This window comes from Bombina bombina, chromosome 1 (genome assembly GCF_027579735.1).
Source record: "Bombina bombina isolate aBomBom1 chromosome 1, aBomBom1.pri, whole genome shotgun sequence".
In the NCBI taxonomy this organism is placed as follows: domain Eukaryota; kingdom Metazoa; phylum Chordata; class Amphibia; order Anura; family Bombinatoridae; genus Bombina; species Bombina bombina.
Window position 1 is genome coordinate 1,306,947,610 of NC_069499.1, and position 16,266 is coordinate 1,306,963,875.

General features: G+C 38.9%; 1 protein-coding gene across 1 annotated transcript in view; it reads right to left on the reverse strand.

The window, feature by feature from the left end:
* The window catches only part of POP4 (POP4 homolog, ribonuclease P/MRP subunit), a 55,695-nt gene that overhangs the window by 22,883 nt on the left and 16,546 nt on the right, over nt 1-16,266 (reverse strand). The window contains 3 exon segments of the mRNA XM_053719315.1: nt 4,153-4,198; nt 4,201-4,366; nt 13,820-13,872. Coding sequence (XP_053575290.1) covers nt 4,153-4,198; nt 4,201-4,366; nt 13,820-13,872 — 265 coding nt within the window.

Genomic DNA, 16,266 nt, shown 5'->3' on the forward strand with positions numbered 1-16,266 from the left:
TAATATAGTGTAAGTGATCAATTTTCTTTGTGAATATGACCAAACATTCTCTAGTACGTGCTTTATAAGATAGGTAGATAGATAATTTTCAATTATCAGTTGAATAAAAAAAAAAAAAAAAAAAAAAAAAAAACATCCACATATATAGTACACAGTATACCTAAAACCATTTTAGAAAAAAAATACCTGTGCAAAAATCAATATTTTCATCATGAAAAAAAAAATAAAAAAAAGGAAAGAAAAAAAAAATCTTTGGCATACACAATACAACCTAAAACCCATTTATAACAGTATTTTCTAATATGTGGTTAGTATAGTGAAATCGCTAAATGTAAAAAGACTAAAGCGATTACCATATATCACATTGTTCTCAATTGTTTTCATAATTTAAAGGAGGAGGAGAGAAAAAAAAACACACACATACTACCAACCAATAAAGAAATAAGGAAAACAAATAGAAGCATAATACACACAGTAAACAGTATAACACAAAATATCTGAAGACTGAAAAGAGGACTCTCTTTAAATCTTTTAATTCTTTGGTTCCTTTTCCAAAAAAGTTAATGCTGCTTCCAGAGAGTCAAAGAAAACAAAATCCGTTCCAGACTTTATCTTCAACCTAGCTGGATATATCAAGGAGAAGAATCTATTTTCAGCTACTAAATGAGAACATATAGGCGAAAACTGTTTTCTTTTTATTGAAGTTTCAATAGAAAAGTCCTGAAAAAGCAAGATCTTCACTCCTTGAAACTGTAAGGACTGTTGTTTCCTATAGGCTCTCAGGATCTCACTTTTCCCTTGGAAATTTAAGAATTTCGCTATGACTGGTCTTGGTTTTCTGGCGTTGGGTGCTGAGTCTTCCCTCTCTCTCCCCAATCTATGTATTCTTTCAATTGTAAAGATGTTATCCCCTGGATTTAGGCCTAGTAGCTCTGGAATGGAGTATTCCACAATTTTTTTCAGATCTTGAGGTCTTAAGGCTTCAGGGATTCCAATTAACCGCAGGTTATTTCGCCTTGACCTATTTTCCATATCATCTATTTTACTGGCCAGGCTTATGTTTTGTTTTAGAAGAGTTTCAACTTGCAATTGTAAAGTATTCTGAGTGTCTTCACAGTTTGAAATCCTCTGCTCTGTTTCTTTTATTCTTTCCGCTTGATTTTTCAACTCTTCCAGTATTGTATTCAATCTTGTGTAAATTTCCTCTATCTTTGGGCTAATGAGATCAGAAACCAGAGTTGTGATCTCACCAGCATAAGAGGTATCAGAACTCTTATCTTCTAGTGTGGATTTGTTAGGAGAGCTAATTGAGATGACTGATTTGTTACCTTTTTTCTCTGTTTGTTTCATTTTTGGAGACATTTTCGCTTGAATGAGGTATTTATCCATATAATTTTATAAGGCAGTTCTATCTTAGATCCAGCACCTCAATCTTCCTATACATATAGGTACGTCTGAAGTTTCACAAGCCCTTAAATCATGTGAGGTTTTTAAATGCAGATTATTTAGAAAAAGCTTCATCAACTCAGATAGCTGATATATATATTTTTTTTTTTTAGTGACCACCCATATTGCAAGAGAGAAAGAACTCCTTCACCACAAAATACTATAGCAAATTTTATGGCAACCAGGTGTACATATGTTGCCTCACACCCATTGAAGATGTTATGTCCCTGGAGTCTTTATTAATAGGAGGTTAGGGAGAAGAAAAAGACTGAAGGTTTAACACATTGAGAGGCCCTGTTTTACCATCAAGTCCAGCAAGCACAGCAAAAGGAATAAAAACTTTGTTTAGCAAATTAGTGCTTAGAGAACAACAGCTTTAGGGTTTCAAATTATAAAATAGGAAAACTCCTAATTATTTCAGTCTTTAACCCAGATCTTTGCCATTTTGTTTAGCATCACTACCAGTCCACTGGTTCAAGGCTGGATAAGGGAAAGAAAAAAATTAACAGTTCCTACCTCCCTTCTCTCCTTCTGCCAGATCTTTACAAGTCTCTCCAGACTCTCTTCCCTCTTTTTTTTTTGGGGGGGGGGGGTTAAAGGCCTCTCGTCTAGAGGCAACCCTGTGACTTTTAAGGTGTCCTACTCCCACCTCTCAGGGCACCGTATAGCCCCAGCGTTGCTCGGCAGTTCCAAACGAACAGAGAGCTGCTAGACCTTTCTTGTGCCGCTGTCCCTGCAGTCTGCGCAGTCAGCCGTGCCGCAGCGTTTCCCTCTTGGCTGATTCCCTAGGTAAGAGGTGACGGCTCCGCTGGAACTTGCCGTTATACCTCAACACTTGCTTCACACCCGGGAACTCCAGTGGGCCCAAGAATCCCAGTCTTTGCAACAGACACGGCTTCTTCTCACAGCTATCGTGCCTGCCCTCGTTCTGGGATCACGCCGTCTACACTGGGTGATGACGTGTCAGCGAGCACTCCCGATCGCACCATCAGGAAAGCATTATTTTCAATAGCAGTGGTCATACTAGGTAGTTTAGGTGTAGATATTATTGTGTATATAAAAACATATATATTTAGCTATTAGATGCAGTATATATAAATAATTATTAAATTAATAAAAACTAAAGCACCTTACAGGAAGAGAAGAGGGCCAGAGAGTTATGATAATATTTTCTTTAAAGGGGCAGCAAACTCAAAATTATACTTTCATTAATCGGATAAAGCAAATTGGTGGCTACACATCTATGCCTCTTGTCATCTTGTCATTGGCTTGCCAGATGTGTTAAGCTAGTTCCCAGCAGTGCATTGCTGCTCCTTTAACAAATACCAAGAGTGTGCAATTATAAACAACTTTCCAATTTACTTCTATTATCAAATTTGCTTGATTCTCTAGGTATCATTTGTTATATGCACAGCCACCAATTGGCAACTACCTCTCATTAGTGCAATTATGGGATCATAGCAATCTTTAACTCTCTTTTTTTCCTTGCACAATTGAGTCATTTCTGATGGTGCCCCCAACCGATGCCAAGGTATCAGTTTATTGACCAGGACTATAGTGGGCGTCGCCCTAAAGTGTGACTCTAACAATCTCCTTTACAAAATTTTGACCCCTGTATCTGAGGGAAGTAATAATGTGTTTTAAGTTGTGTGATTGTAGCTCTTTTTTTATATAAGTTTTATACAAAAATATAATAAACAATACATTTTAAGATTAATGTGCACTAGTTACATCTTTCTTTTTGGACCTTTTACTAAAGGACACTATAGTTAGTTACACGCCCATTATGTCCAATCCCTCCCAGATCATCCAACTCCCTAACAAGCTCCACTATCTCAACTCAACTCTGCTGTTATATAATGTGTCTCTGCCACTGGTTTTCTGTGACCTAACCCCCAGATCTCTTTAAAGGGTCATTAAACCCCCAAACTATATTTCATTATTCAGATGGAGGGTAGAAATGTAAATAATTTATTTTTACTTCTATTTTTAGATTTGCTTCATTCTATTGTAATCCCTTGTTAAAGGAGCAGCAATGCACTATTTGGAGCTAGCTGAACACATCTGGTGAGCATATATATGCAGTCACCAATCAGCAGCTAACTCCCAATAATGCATTGTTGCTTCTGAGCCTACCTAGTTATGTTTTTCATCAAAGGATACCAAGAGAATGAAACAAATGAGATAATTGAAGTAAATTGGAAAATTGCATGCTCTGTATGATCTGATTCATAAAAGTTTAATTTTGACTTGACAGTCCCTTTAACAAAAGAAATGTTGGGAAGTACGGGTGCCCATATCCAGTACTCTAAGGCCATAGTGAATACAGTGTAGGATTGAAAATTATATATTTAAAAAATAGCCCAGGAATCTTAACTTATCTGTGTTCCAGAAGGATAATTTTGAAATTCTGACGCATGAAATCTTGGAAAAAAGGAAAATTATATGATAAATTCAGAATTTGTGTCACAAACAAATGCAGAATATGGCAGTGGAAAACAATATTCAGCTATTTTCAGAGCCAAATGTATTAGTGCTAAAGTACAACACACCTTCACCTTTATAAATCTAACACTGAAAATAGCTGAAAGCTATTTCCTGCAGATGTATCTGGCATTCGCTTGTGTTTATGCACATGCCTATAACTACATAAACAAGTACATGACAGATCTAGTCTAAGTGATTCTCTTTCAAGGGCAGGTTTACCTTTGCTGTGCTGGTTTAATTTTAAAGAGTCTCATCTCTCTTTTTGCTTTGCAGTTAAATCTTTAGATTTGTTCTGTTTCTACTTTTTGTAGTTGTGCTCCAAAACAACAGCCTTGCTCTCCAAGCACTACTGAATAGTTTTCTCTCTCAGGTTAGGCATACTACGTTTAAGGAAGGCATTGACAAACTATTCTGCTTTCTCAGGAGTTTGAACCTGAGGAAAATAAAAATAAAAAAGTAAAATAGAACAAATTTCAAATTAAATATAAAAAATAGACATTTAAATTAAACATACTTAATGTAATTTCCATCTGTTTCTCAGATATGTTCCCTTTAAGGGTAGTAAAAAACAAAAACAAAATGCAAAGCAGAATATGTCCCCTTTTTGGGTGGGAATAAGAGCCCCTTCTTCCTGCCAGGTAACATTTATATTTAAAAATCAATAAATATAAGTAAGGGGTAGTTAGTGAGTATTATTAAGGGGACTAAGCAAAGTTATTGAAATTACAGTATAATTTAACTTCAGTTTCATGGCTGCTCATCCAAATACCAATTTCAAAAACTATATAAAAATACATTTATTTAATTATAAATAAAGTATGATGTGCGACACTACTCCTTTACTGACGAAGAGGGATTTTATCTCAATACTGGTCAGGTGACTCAACAACAAAAAAGAAACTGGAGAGCTAGACCAACTGCCTTTAGATACAATACATTTAACAGCCACATATATTCTCCTTATGTCCATAGGTTTGACAAGGTGATGCAAAATTCCTGTAGTTTATGGTAAAGAAAACCATTTAAGAAAACATAAAATCTTCACTGCACTCCAGATTGAACTATATTTTCCATAACAAAGGCAAGATCCATCCACTAACAATTTTTGAAAAGGACTTTTATTTTCTCACATCCAAAAAAAAAAAAAAACAATTGATGGATCTTGCCTTTTTACATTGATATAAGGGTATTGGCTATTCCAATCTGGGCTTGCTCTGCTTCTTTCCCTTCTGGGATGTGAATAAGAGTCAACAACCTCATTTTAGGATGTCAAACCTTAGAAAAAATAAAAATAAAATAAAAAAAAACATACTTGAGTAGAATACTCCCTACTGCTTGTCCAGTGCATCATTGAAATAAATAAGGGCAAACATTAAAAAACCTTTCAAAGATCGGATATGTACTAATGGAAAAATTAATAAAAAACAGCTTCTGAAATTCAGAGTCTGAAATTTTGTTTCCAAGATGGCATGAGTTTGAAGCAAAATAATATAATTACCTTCAATATTAAATATCCAACCATGCTTGTCTGTGCAAAGTTTTGATAAGGTCCACAACTGCAATGTGCATGCAGTGGCGTCACTAGGGTTGGTGTCACCCGGTGCAGTAATTTATGGTGTCACCCCCCTCCCCCCAGAAAGCAGACACAAACAAACACAAAAACAGAGGCACACACACATACAAACACTCAGACACACTTAAACACACACCCAGAAACACATTCAGACACACACAAAAACACACACACACAAAAACAAACACACAAAAACACACACACACAAAAACAAACACACAAAAACACACACACACACACAAACACACACACACAAAAACACTCAGACACACACAAACACTCAGACACACACACACAGACACACACACACACACACACACAAACACTCAGACATACACACAAAAACACTCAAGCACACACACAAAACACTCAGGCACACACACAAAAACACAGGCACACACACAGAAACACTGCCTAGAGCTGCTGTACCGCAACCATACCAGTCTGGTGGACATCATACGTGGCTCCTTCACTTTAGAGACAGTGTCAAACAGTCATTTGGTCAGGTGCCAGGCACCCCCTCACAATTTCCTGATTCCCGTTTAGAGAGACAGCACAGCAGTGAGTGACTCCACTGCTCCACATGTCACTGAGCAGTGAGCACAGATAGGCAGGCAGGTTTAGGCTAGCAGCGCAACTTCGCAAGCCCCACGGCACGCCCACGACATTCATAGTGAAATTGGGCAGGGGAGGAGCAAAGTACAAACAAGCAAAAGCAGCCGGGAAAACTATTTGTGGAAATTGCAGCGCTGGCTCAAGGGGAAAAAAAATGAAGTGTCTACAACTTCCCCAGTCCTACTAATGTTCACAAATGCTGGCCCATCTAATAAAAAAAATATATGCACCTCTACATTGGAGGGTGTCACCCTGGTGCGGCCCGCACCCCCGTACCCCCTAGTGACGCCACTGTGTGCATGGAAGCATCTTTTGATTGATTGTTCCTAAATATGATGACCAAAATCTGACACAGGCTGCCTTAAGTTTTCCTTCTTTTGAGCAGGAACATTCAAGAGAAGAACCCTGTTTAGCACTAAAGCAGAATTATTTAAACAATTTTGCTAATGAAGTAATAAAAAAAAGAATTGTCTGCAGTACAGAAACTGTTCTAATGGAGGAGGACACAAATTCAATTGGATATGTACATGTATCTGAAATCAAGACTACCCACACTCCTGTAAACAATAACAGGCGTATATTGAATCCAATGCTATGGACACTTGTAATCTCATGTCAAGTAAAATAAATGAAAATTGCAGATCTGTCTTTACTTTGGCCTCTTGCTTATTTTTAAAATCTCCAGTTCTGAGATAGACAGGCATCTGTGAATACACAATATCTGGAAATGTGTGAATAATGTAAAAGGGAATGGACCTGTTTATGTTTTTTATAAATTGGAGAAAAAAATATACCTTTTCCCACCAAAGCATGAAGAAATCATAAAGCCATGGCACTGTTGAAGCATGTTAGCATTGAAGGGCTAGCCACAAATATTAGTTCAGGTATCAGGTTAGGAATTCAGAGCAGGCATAGCAAGACCTTCTGTCTCTCAAGGTATATTCAATGGAAGAAACAAATTGTAAGTAAAACAGGGATGGTTAACATAGCAGGCAAAAGAAACAGGGGGCTTCAAGTTTTGTTGCAGTCATCTGCAAATACACTGTTGTGACTATTATAAATACATACAGAAAGAGAAGCGCTGTCTCAGGAATGAACAACAGCTCAGTATCTTATTCTATGATGATTAAACACCTGGGAACATCCTCTTTTAGCCCAATTGTGCTTTTTACCAAGAATAACTTTCCAGAAGTTTTTCCAGACATGCTGGGAAACAACAAAATGGTTGCAAAATGTTATAATCTATACTATAATCGCGTTTGTAACGTGTCCATCGGTGTCGCTAGTTGCGCACGCATACTCAAAGGAATATTGGCTGCGCGAGGCAGCCAAAAGAATGTTGGCTGTGCACTCAGCCAAAAGAATCCACCAGAATGCAGCGTAAGCTGCATCCAGGTGGATTTCGAAAATGGCAGGGTGCATTCTTTCACCACCCTGCCATCTTTAACCAGGGTGGATTCTTTCACCACCCTGCCATTTTCGGAAACCACCTGGATGCAGCGTAGGCAAATCCGAAGCCTTAGAAAAACAACAACACGCAAAAACATGTAACCGTCCACATGAAGTATAACAACAAAACCTAACCGCATGCACAAAGTATAAAAAAAAACTAACCTCCCACACACAGTATTAAAGGGACACTCAAGTCAAAATTAAACTTCATGATTCAGATACAGCATGCAATTTTAAACAACTTTCCAATTTACTTCCATTAACAAAATGTGCACAGTCTTTTTATATTTATACTTTTTGAGTCACCAACTCCTACTGAGCATGTGCAAGAATTCACAGCATATACGTATATGCATTTGTGATTGGCTGATGACTGTCACATGATACAGGGGGAGTGGAAATAGACATAACTTTGCAATTTATTTAACAAAAATCTAGTACTCATTTGAAGTTCAGACTAGGTGCTATTGCATTGTCTTCTTATCATGCATTTGTTGATTATGCAAATCTACAGTGTTGACTAGTCCTTTAACAAACACCGAAACCGCAAACCCCCACATTGCAAAATAATTAACCCCTAATCCGTAAAAAACATAATTAAAATATTAACCCCATTGCAATAAACTTAACTAAACTATTAAACCCTAAATCGCCAACCCCCCACATAGCAATAAACCTAATTATCCTATTAACCCCTAAACCAACAAACCCCCACATCGCAATAAACCGAATTAACCTATTAACCCCTAAACCGGATGAAGATAGAAGATGATAGAACTGCCTGGAAAAAGACCTTCTCCACCGGGCCTTAGTCTTAGGCTTTTATTTTTATTTTTTGGGGTGGCTTTTTTTTTTAGATTAGGGTGTTTTTAGGCTGGAAAAGAGCTGATTGCCCTTTTAAGGTCAATGCCCATACAAATGCCCCTTTAGTGGCAATGGGTAGTTTATTTTTTTTTAGTGTTAGGTTTTTTTATTCTGGGGGTTTGGTGGGTGGGGGGGTTTACTGTTAGGGGGTAATTGATAATTTGTTTAGGCAAAAGAGCTGTTTATCTTACGGCAATGCCCTACAAAAGCCTTTTTTAAGGGCTATTAGTAGTTTAGTATAAGATTTGGGGGTGTTTTTATTTTGGGGGGATTTTTTATAGGGGTATTAGCTTAGGTTTAAATGTTTTATTTTGGATAGCTTTGTTTATTTTTTCTGTAATTTTAAATTTTTTATTTTGTGTAATTTTAGCTTTGGGGTTTGTATTTTTTATTTTTTTACATAGACTGCCCTCTGGGCAGGCTTATCGCCTAGTGTTATATAATGGTACTAGTCCTAAAGCCTGTGTACACGGGCCAATTTTTTTAAGTACCGCGGTTCTAACCCTTGCTCCCTCTCTCTCCCCCTCTCTTTTGCGCTCTCTCTTCCCCGCCCCTGTTCTGCTCTCTCCCCCCTCTTTTGCTCTCTCTCCCCCTCTTTTGCTCTCTCTCCCTCGTCCCTCTTTTGCTCTCTCTCCCCCTCTTTTGCTCTCTCTCTCCCCTCTTTTGCACTCTCTCTCACCCCTTTTTTGCTCTCTCTCTCTCTCCCCTCTTTTGCTCTCCCCCCCTCTTTTGCGCCCCCCCCCTCTTTTGCGCTCTCTCCCCCCTCTTTTGTGCTGTCTCCACCCCTCTCTTTTGCGCTCTCTCCCCCTCTCTTTTGCACTCTCTCCCCCTCTCTTTTGCGCTCTCTCCCCCTCTCTTTTGCGCTCTCCCCCCTCTCTTTTGCGCTCTCTTCCCCTCTCTTTTGTTCTCTCTTCCCCCTCTTTTGCGCTCTATCCCCCCTCTTTTGCGCTCTCTCTTCCCTCTCTCTTTTTCTCCCTCTCCCGTTCTCTTTTGCTCTCTCTCTTTTGCTCTCTCTATGCCCCTATTTTGCTCTCTCCCCCCTCTCTTTTGCGTTCTCTCCCCCCTCTCTTTTTCTCTCTCTCCCCCTCTCTTTTTCTCTCTCTCCCCCTCTCTTTTGCGCTCTCTTCCCCCTCTCTTTTGCGCTCTCTCCCCTCTCTTTTGCTCTCTTCCCCCCCCCTCTTTTGTGCTCTCTCCCCCCTCTTTTGCGCCCTTACCCCCCTCTTTTTCGCTCTCTCCCCTCTCTTTTGCGTTCTCTCCCCCCTCTCTTTTGCGCTCTCTCCCCCTCTTTTTTGCGCTCTTTCCCCTCTTTTGTGCTCTCTCCCCCTCTTTTGCGCTCTCTGCCTCTCTAGCGCTCTCTCTCCCCCCTCTCTTTAGCGCTCTCTCCCCCTCTCTTTTGCACTGTCTCCCCCCTCTCTTTTGCGCTCTCTCCCCCTCTCTTTTGCGCTCTCTCCCCCCTCTCTTTTGCGCTCTCTCTTCCCCGCCCCTGTTCTGCTCTCTCCCCCCTCTTTTGCTCTCTCTCTCTCCCCCTCTTTTGCTCTCTCTCTCTCTCGTCCCTCTTTTGCTCTCTCTCCCCCTCTTTTGCTCTCTCTCTCCCCTCTTTTGCACTGTCTCTCTCCCCTTTTTTGCTCTCTCTCTCTCCCCTCTTTTGCTCTCCCCCCCTCTTTTGTGCCCCCCCCTCTTTTGCGCTCTCTCCCCCCTCTTTTGTGCTGTCTCCACCCCTCTCTTTTGCGCTCTCTCCCCCTCTCTTTTGCACTCTCTCCCCCTCTCTTTTGCGCTCTCTCCCCCTCTCTTTTGCGCTCTCCCCCCTCTCTTTTGCGCTCTCTTCCCCTCTCTTTTGTTCTCTCTTCCCCCTCTTTTGTGCTCTATCCCCCCTCTTTTGCGCTCTCTCTTCCCTCTCTCTTTTTCTCCCTCTCCCGTTCTCTTTTGCTCTCTCTATGCCCCTCTTTTGCTCTCTCCCCCCTCTCTTTTGCGTTCTCTCCCCCCTCTCTTTTTCTCTCTCTCCCCCTCTCTTTTTCTCTCTCTCCCCCTCTCTTTTGCGCTCTCTTCCCCCTCTCTTTTGCGCTCTCTCCCCTCTCTTTTGCTCTCTTCCCCCCCCTCTTTTGTGCTCTCTCCCCCCTCTTTTGCGCCCTTACCCCCCTCTTTTTCGCTCTCTCCCCTCTCTTTTGCGTTCTCTCCCCCCTCTCTTTTGCGCTCTCTCCCCCTCTTTTTTGCGCTCTTTCCCCTCTTTTGTGCTCTCTCCCCCTCTTTTGCGCTCTCGGCCTCTCTAGCGCTCTCTCTCCCCCTCTCTTTAGCGCTCTCTCCCCCTCTCTTTTGCACTGTCTCCCCCCTCTCTTTTGCGCTCTCTCCCCCTCTCTTTTGCGCTCTCTCCCCCCTCTCTTTTGCGCTCTCTCCCCCTTCTCTTTTGCGCTCTCTCCCCCTTCTCTTTTGCGCTCTCTCCCCCTTCTCTTTTGCACTCTCTCTCCCCCTTCTCTTTGGAGCGCTCTCTCTCCCCCCTCTCTTTGGAGCTCTCTCTCTCCCCCTCTTTTGAGCTCTCGCTCCCCCTCTTTTGTGCTCTCTCTCCCCTTCTTTTGTGCTCTCTCTCCCCCTCTTCTGTTCTCTCTCCCCTCTCTATTTTGTTGTCTCTCTTCCTCTCTTTTGCTCTCTCTCTTCCCCCCTCTTTTTGCTCTCTCTCCCCCTCTCTTTTTCTCTCTCTATGCCCCTCTTTTGCTCTCTCCCCCTCTCTTTTGCTGTCTCTCCCCCCTCTCTTTATCCCCCCTCTTCTGCTCTCTCTATCCCCCCTCTTTAGAGCTCTCTATATATCTCACGTCGCATCCGGCCCCACCCGTGTCGAACCCGGCCCCTCCAATATCATGCCCGACACCGCCTACGTCACGCCCGACTGGCCACGATCACTTCACTCCAGATGCCAGGTGAGGTAGGCAAAGTGTGTTTGTCCTTGTGCGCAGTCTCTACTGCGCATGACAGCTTCGGACAAACACACTTGGCCTTTTATTATATAGGATAATTCTGTCTCAACTTCCTTCATGAAGAGAATAGCAAACATCCAGAGGCAGAACCTTTTCTCTCTTTCTGCTATAAGATTTGTTTTTAAGTGAAAAAAGTTCTGCAGGTCATTTTGAAATGAAATTTAATTTTATATTAGGCACCAAAGCACCAGCTCAATTTCAATGTGTTGAAAAAAAATTGAAGTTTTGTTAAGTTTTTAAAATGGCTCTTGAATAAATTGAATTTGCTCTTGGTCTAACATCTTATAATTATAATGTAAAAATATAGCAATAAAACAACATAAGAACACCTTGCATTCGTAGACTTGGAAAGGCTAGGGGGTGTTGAAAATAATCACAGAGCCTGTTAGCAATCAGTGTGCTGCTGCTTTGCAGCGCTGCTCTGTATTTGACTGTTCTTACACAGTGCAGCCAGAGCACAGTGCTCTTTGAAGAGAAAAGCCTGATGTGGAGCAGGGCTGCAAAGCAAAAGCGCTAACAGTTCCTGCATGTGTCCTGTTCTTTCTGCAGACACGCTGCATTTTCTGAGACGTCATCTCAGGTCATAGCATATTCTGCCTTTGGGAGAAAATATAATGCAAGCAATAAAACTTTATAGCAAAGAGTATGTAAAACTAACATAAAATGCATTTTTTTGCAAAAACTGCTTAAATCTGTTGAAATAACAAGGCGAGAAAAGAAAAATGAAGTCATACCCACAGGTAGGGATGGGCGAATGTTTCTAAAAATTCGAAATTTAAAACGAATTTTGATACATTCGTTCATTCGAATCGAATTTCGAATGTTTATATAACATTCTAACATTCTATTTTAGAATTTTCGTTTTCGAATTTCTCAATAAAATTCAAAAATATTCGTTTGAATAATAGAATGCTTAGCTATGTATTCATTCAATTTCGAAATGTAATATTCGAATTTAAATGTGACATTCGAATTCGAATGTGACATTCAAATTTGAAATAGTATTTTTAGTCTACAACTGTGTTTAATAAATGTAATATTCAAATTCGAATGCTACATTCGAATTCGAATGTCACATTCGAATTTGAAATAGTATTTCTAGTCTATTTCTGTGTTTTAAATGTTATATTCGATTCGAATGTGATATTCGATTTGACATGTGACATTCGAATTCGAAATAGTATTTCTAGTCTAATACTGTGTTTTATAAATGTAATATTCGAATTCGAATGTGACATTCGATTCGAATATGACATTCAAATTCGAAATAGTATTTCTAGTCTAATACTTTGTTTTATAAATGTAATATTCGAATTCGAATGTGACATTCGATTCGAAATGTGATATTCAATTTGAATGTGACATTCGAAATAGTGTTTCTAGTCTACAATTGTGTTTTATAAATGTAATATTCGAATTCGAATGTGACATTCAAAAACTGTAAATAACATTCAAAAATCGAATTAAGAATATTCGTTCTTATCAACATTCTATTATGTAAATCGAATTTCTACAATAACATTTCTTGTAACATTCGAATTCGGATATAAACACATTCGCCCATCCCTACCCACAGGTCCACAATTACCACTAATAAAAGTAACATACAACCTGATTCCCAATGCCTACTAAAGAGAAGGACTGCAGTATTTGGATATCCACAGTAGACAGAAAACACAGCAAAGCAACCCAGCAAGCTGCCCCTTGTGGAGAATCACTTTGCATTGGTGAGGATACCTGGCAGGGGCTACACTCAGAGTCAAGGGACACCACTTGTAAATCTCTTACAAATATAATAGGTCACATGCTGTGGCAACTTTAAAAGGTCACAAGTGGGGGACCAACAACTATCAAGGTGGCTGGACCCTTACAGTATTGATTGTGCTTTACTCTTATAGAGGTCAAGATATGTTCCTTCATCTATAGCAAATTATAAAACTTCTGAGTTCTAGTTCCAGTTGTCGGAGGAATCTACCTAATTATTATTGACAGAGTTCTACAAGGGTAAAATTAATTGCTTTGCTCCAACAAATGTGTGTCTGGCTCCTAGGCTTTGCATAAATGTGATGGCTGAGCAGTATCAAATTGGCACAAAAGTAGAGACCAAATCCTTTTACACCTTACAGACAACACACAACTAACGTATTAAAATACAAACTTCTGATGGCCACAAGTGGTTCCTGGACACAAAATTTCCATCATCATGCTAGAATAACTTAACTGTTTACATATATTTCCCTACATAGTGCTTCAATCAAACTTTAAAGCAATAGTTGGTTTGCACTGGGTTATTGTGTAGGCTGAAGTATCTTTGTAAGGTGGAGATGCAATCGGTGACATAATTTGATAAGATTAACTAACTGATTAGGAGCTGCAGGAAGAAAAAGACCAGAATATGTATTGTCATGAAGCCTACCTGTAATCCAATTTGCTTTGCCTCTTCAGGAGATAGAGGTTGATATATTATGTCTAGAAAAAAAAAATAATGAAAATGTCTTATGGAAATGCTGATACTGATAGCTTATTAATAAATATTGTTTTTGTGGACAATTATTTCAATCTTCTATATTAATGTTGACTATGTAGATAAAAGCAGAAAAATACAATTTGACTTCAGAAATAAGCCTGGCACATTTTTCAACCTGTTTTACAAACATGAAGTAAAGTATATAAATCATTAATTGAATATTGTGGTGACAGTTTTATTTTCTTCCTCAAGACTCCTAATCAGATAAAAACAGGAACAAAAAATAAATAAGCATCTAGTGTTACCATAGCAATATTACCATCAGTCTTTGAAATCTGCTCTCCTCCTTCAATAACACTAGAAGTAAGCTAATTCACATTTGCTAGCAAAACAGTGACTGGGATACAAAATTAATTTAAAGAGATATTGCACTCCAATTTTTTGTCATGCATAAGAAAGAGAGGCAGATCAATATGCTAAAAATATTTTAACATATAAAATATAAATTTGAAGTAAAACTAAAAGAAAATACATGATTATATTAACTGAATCTTGCTCATTAGCTGATGGGGACAGATGCCACAGGAAAAAAAGAATTGGTTTATCCAGCAGAGGACTATCCATTTTTCAGAAATCAAAAGGACTCTTTTGATTTTCTGTTCTAAAAATAAAATACTGTATTGTTTTTATCTTTGTGGGTATGTTTTATTGTCCACCAATAGAAATGTAGGAGTTGTCTTTATCAGTCTGTAAGCAAACTATCCCATAAAAAAAAAATGCACTTAAAACGTTTAGATGTGACAGAAACTCCAAATCAAATATATTTATAGGGACACTGATCCCAAATTTATCTTTCATGATTCAGATAGAGCATGCAATTTTAAGCAACTTTCTAATTTACTCCTATGATTAATTTTCTTGCTATCTTTATTTGAAATGCAAGAATGTAAGTTTCAAAGCCGGCCCATTTTTGATGAACAACCTGGGTTGTCCTTGTTGATTGGTGGATAAATGCTGTCCAAGGTTCTTAATCAAAATGTTGCTGGCTTCTTAACTTAGATGCCTTCATTTTCAAATAAAGAAAGCAAGAGAACAAAGAAAATTTGATAATAGGAGTAAATTAGAAAGTTGCTAAAAATTGCATGCTCTATCTGAATAATAAAAGAAAAATTTGGGGTTTAGTATCCCTTTAAGTATAGTAAAAGATGTAGCATGAGGCTATATATTCATTACTGTAATGTTTAACTTTTTCTTGGTAAATAAATTCCATTAATCCATTCACAATGTCATGCTCTCCCAGAGATTTCTGTAAAATTATTTTTTTCTATCTAAAAGACACATATTGGTTTTGTACTTCTCAAAACTGTGAATTTGTGTCCACATAAATAATGTGCCTCTTCTTCACAGCAAAAATGTTATAGAAAAAACATACAAAGTTGAGAAATAGATCTTAAAAGGACATAAACTTTTTTATGATTCAGATAGAACATACAGTTTTAAACTTTCACATTTGGGTTTTTTCGAGCCGTTATTAAAGTGATTACTTGAGTTTATTTTAATCAGTTTCAAACTTGCCAAAGCAGAGGACATAAGATAAACATACCCAAAAGGCTTTTCAATTGGTGTGTGCCTGAAGTGTTTTGCAATTGCACAACCATGTAGTTTTATGCATCCATTTTTTTATTCTGCAATTTCAGTGATACATTGTTATATATTAGATTCTAATGCATCACTCTTGTATCTCTTCAAATACTCAATAATCACAACATTTTCCCTTGATTTAGATTGTTGCTTTAGCAGGGGCGTAATAAGGCATAGGCCAACGAGGCCGGTGCCTAGGGCAGCAGATTTTTAAGGGGCAGCAGAATTTTGAGTCCCTAGGGCTACTCTACTGAACTCAGGGCCGTGTGGCTAAATCAACCATTTACAAATGACTTAAATGGCTGGCCCGGCTATTGCTATCCTATGGGATTGTATGTGGGTGCGCATGACGTGGAGACAGTGGAGGCGGAGCTCACTTGCGCAGCCTGACCTGGACTGAGAGGGAATGCGGTATTCTTCCTGGATCCACCGCATGATTGAGACTCACACAGACTACACAGTGCAGTGTGCACTACAAAGTGACCACTGTGAAACAGCATATGCCTTTCTCCCTTCAATACATCTTCATTAGGCATTAAAATACTTAAACGGATTAGTCACTAAATACTTGTACATTTAATGTTTATCTATCTGTCATACATGCAAAGAATAAGTATTTATTGCTGAATCTATACAACTATGTGACTTAAAACACAACTGAAAATATGTTGTATGCATTTAATACATTCAGAAACAATACAAGTATATACTTTATTATGATTGTATCATGTGACTTTATCCCCTAGGATACAATT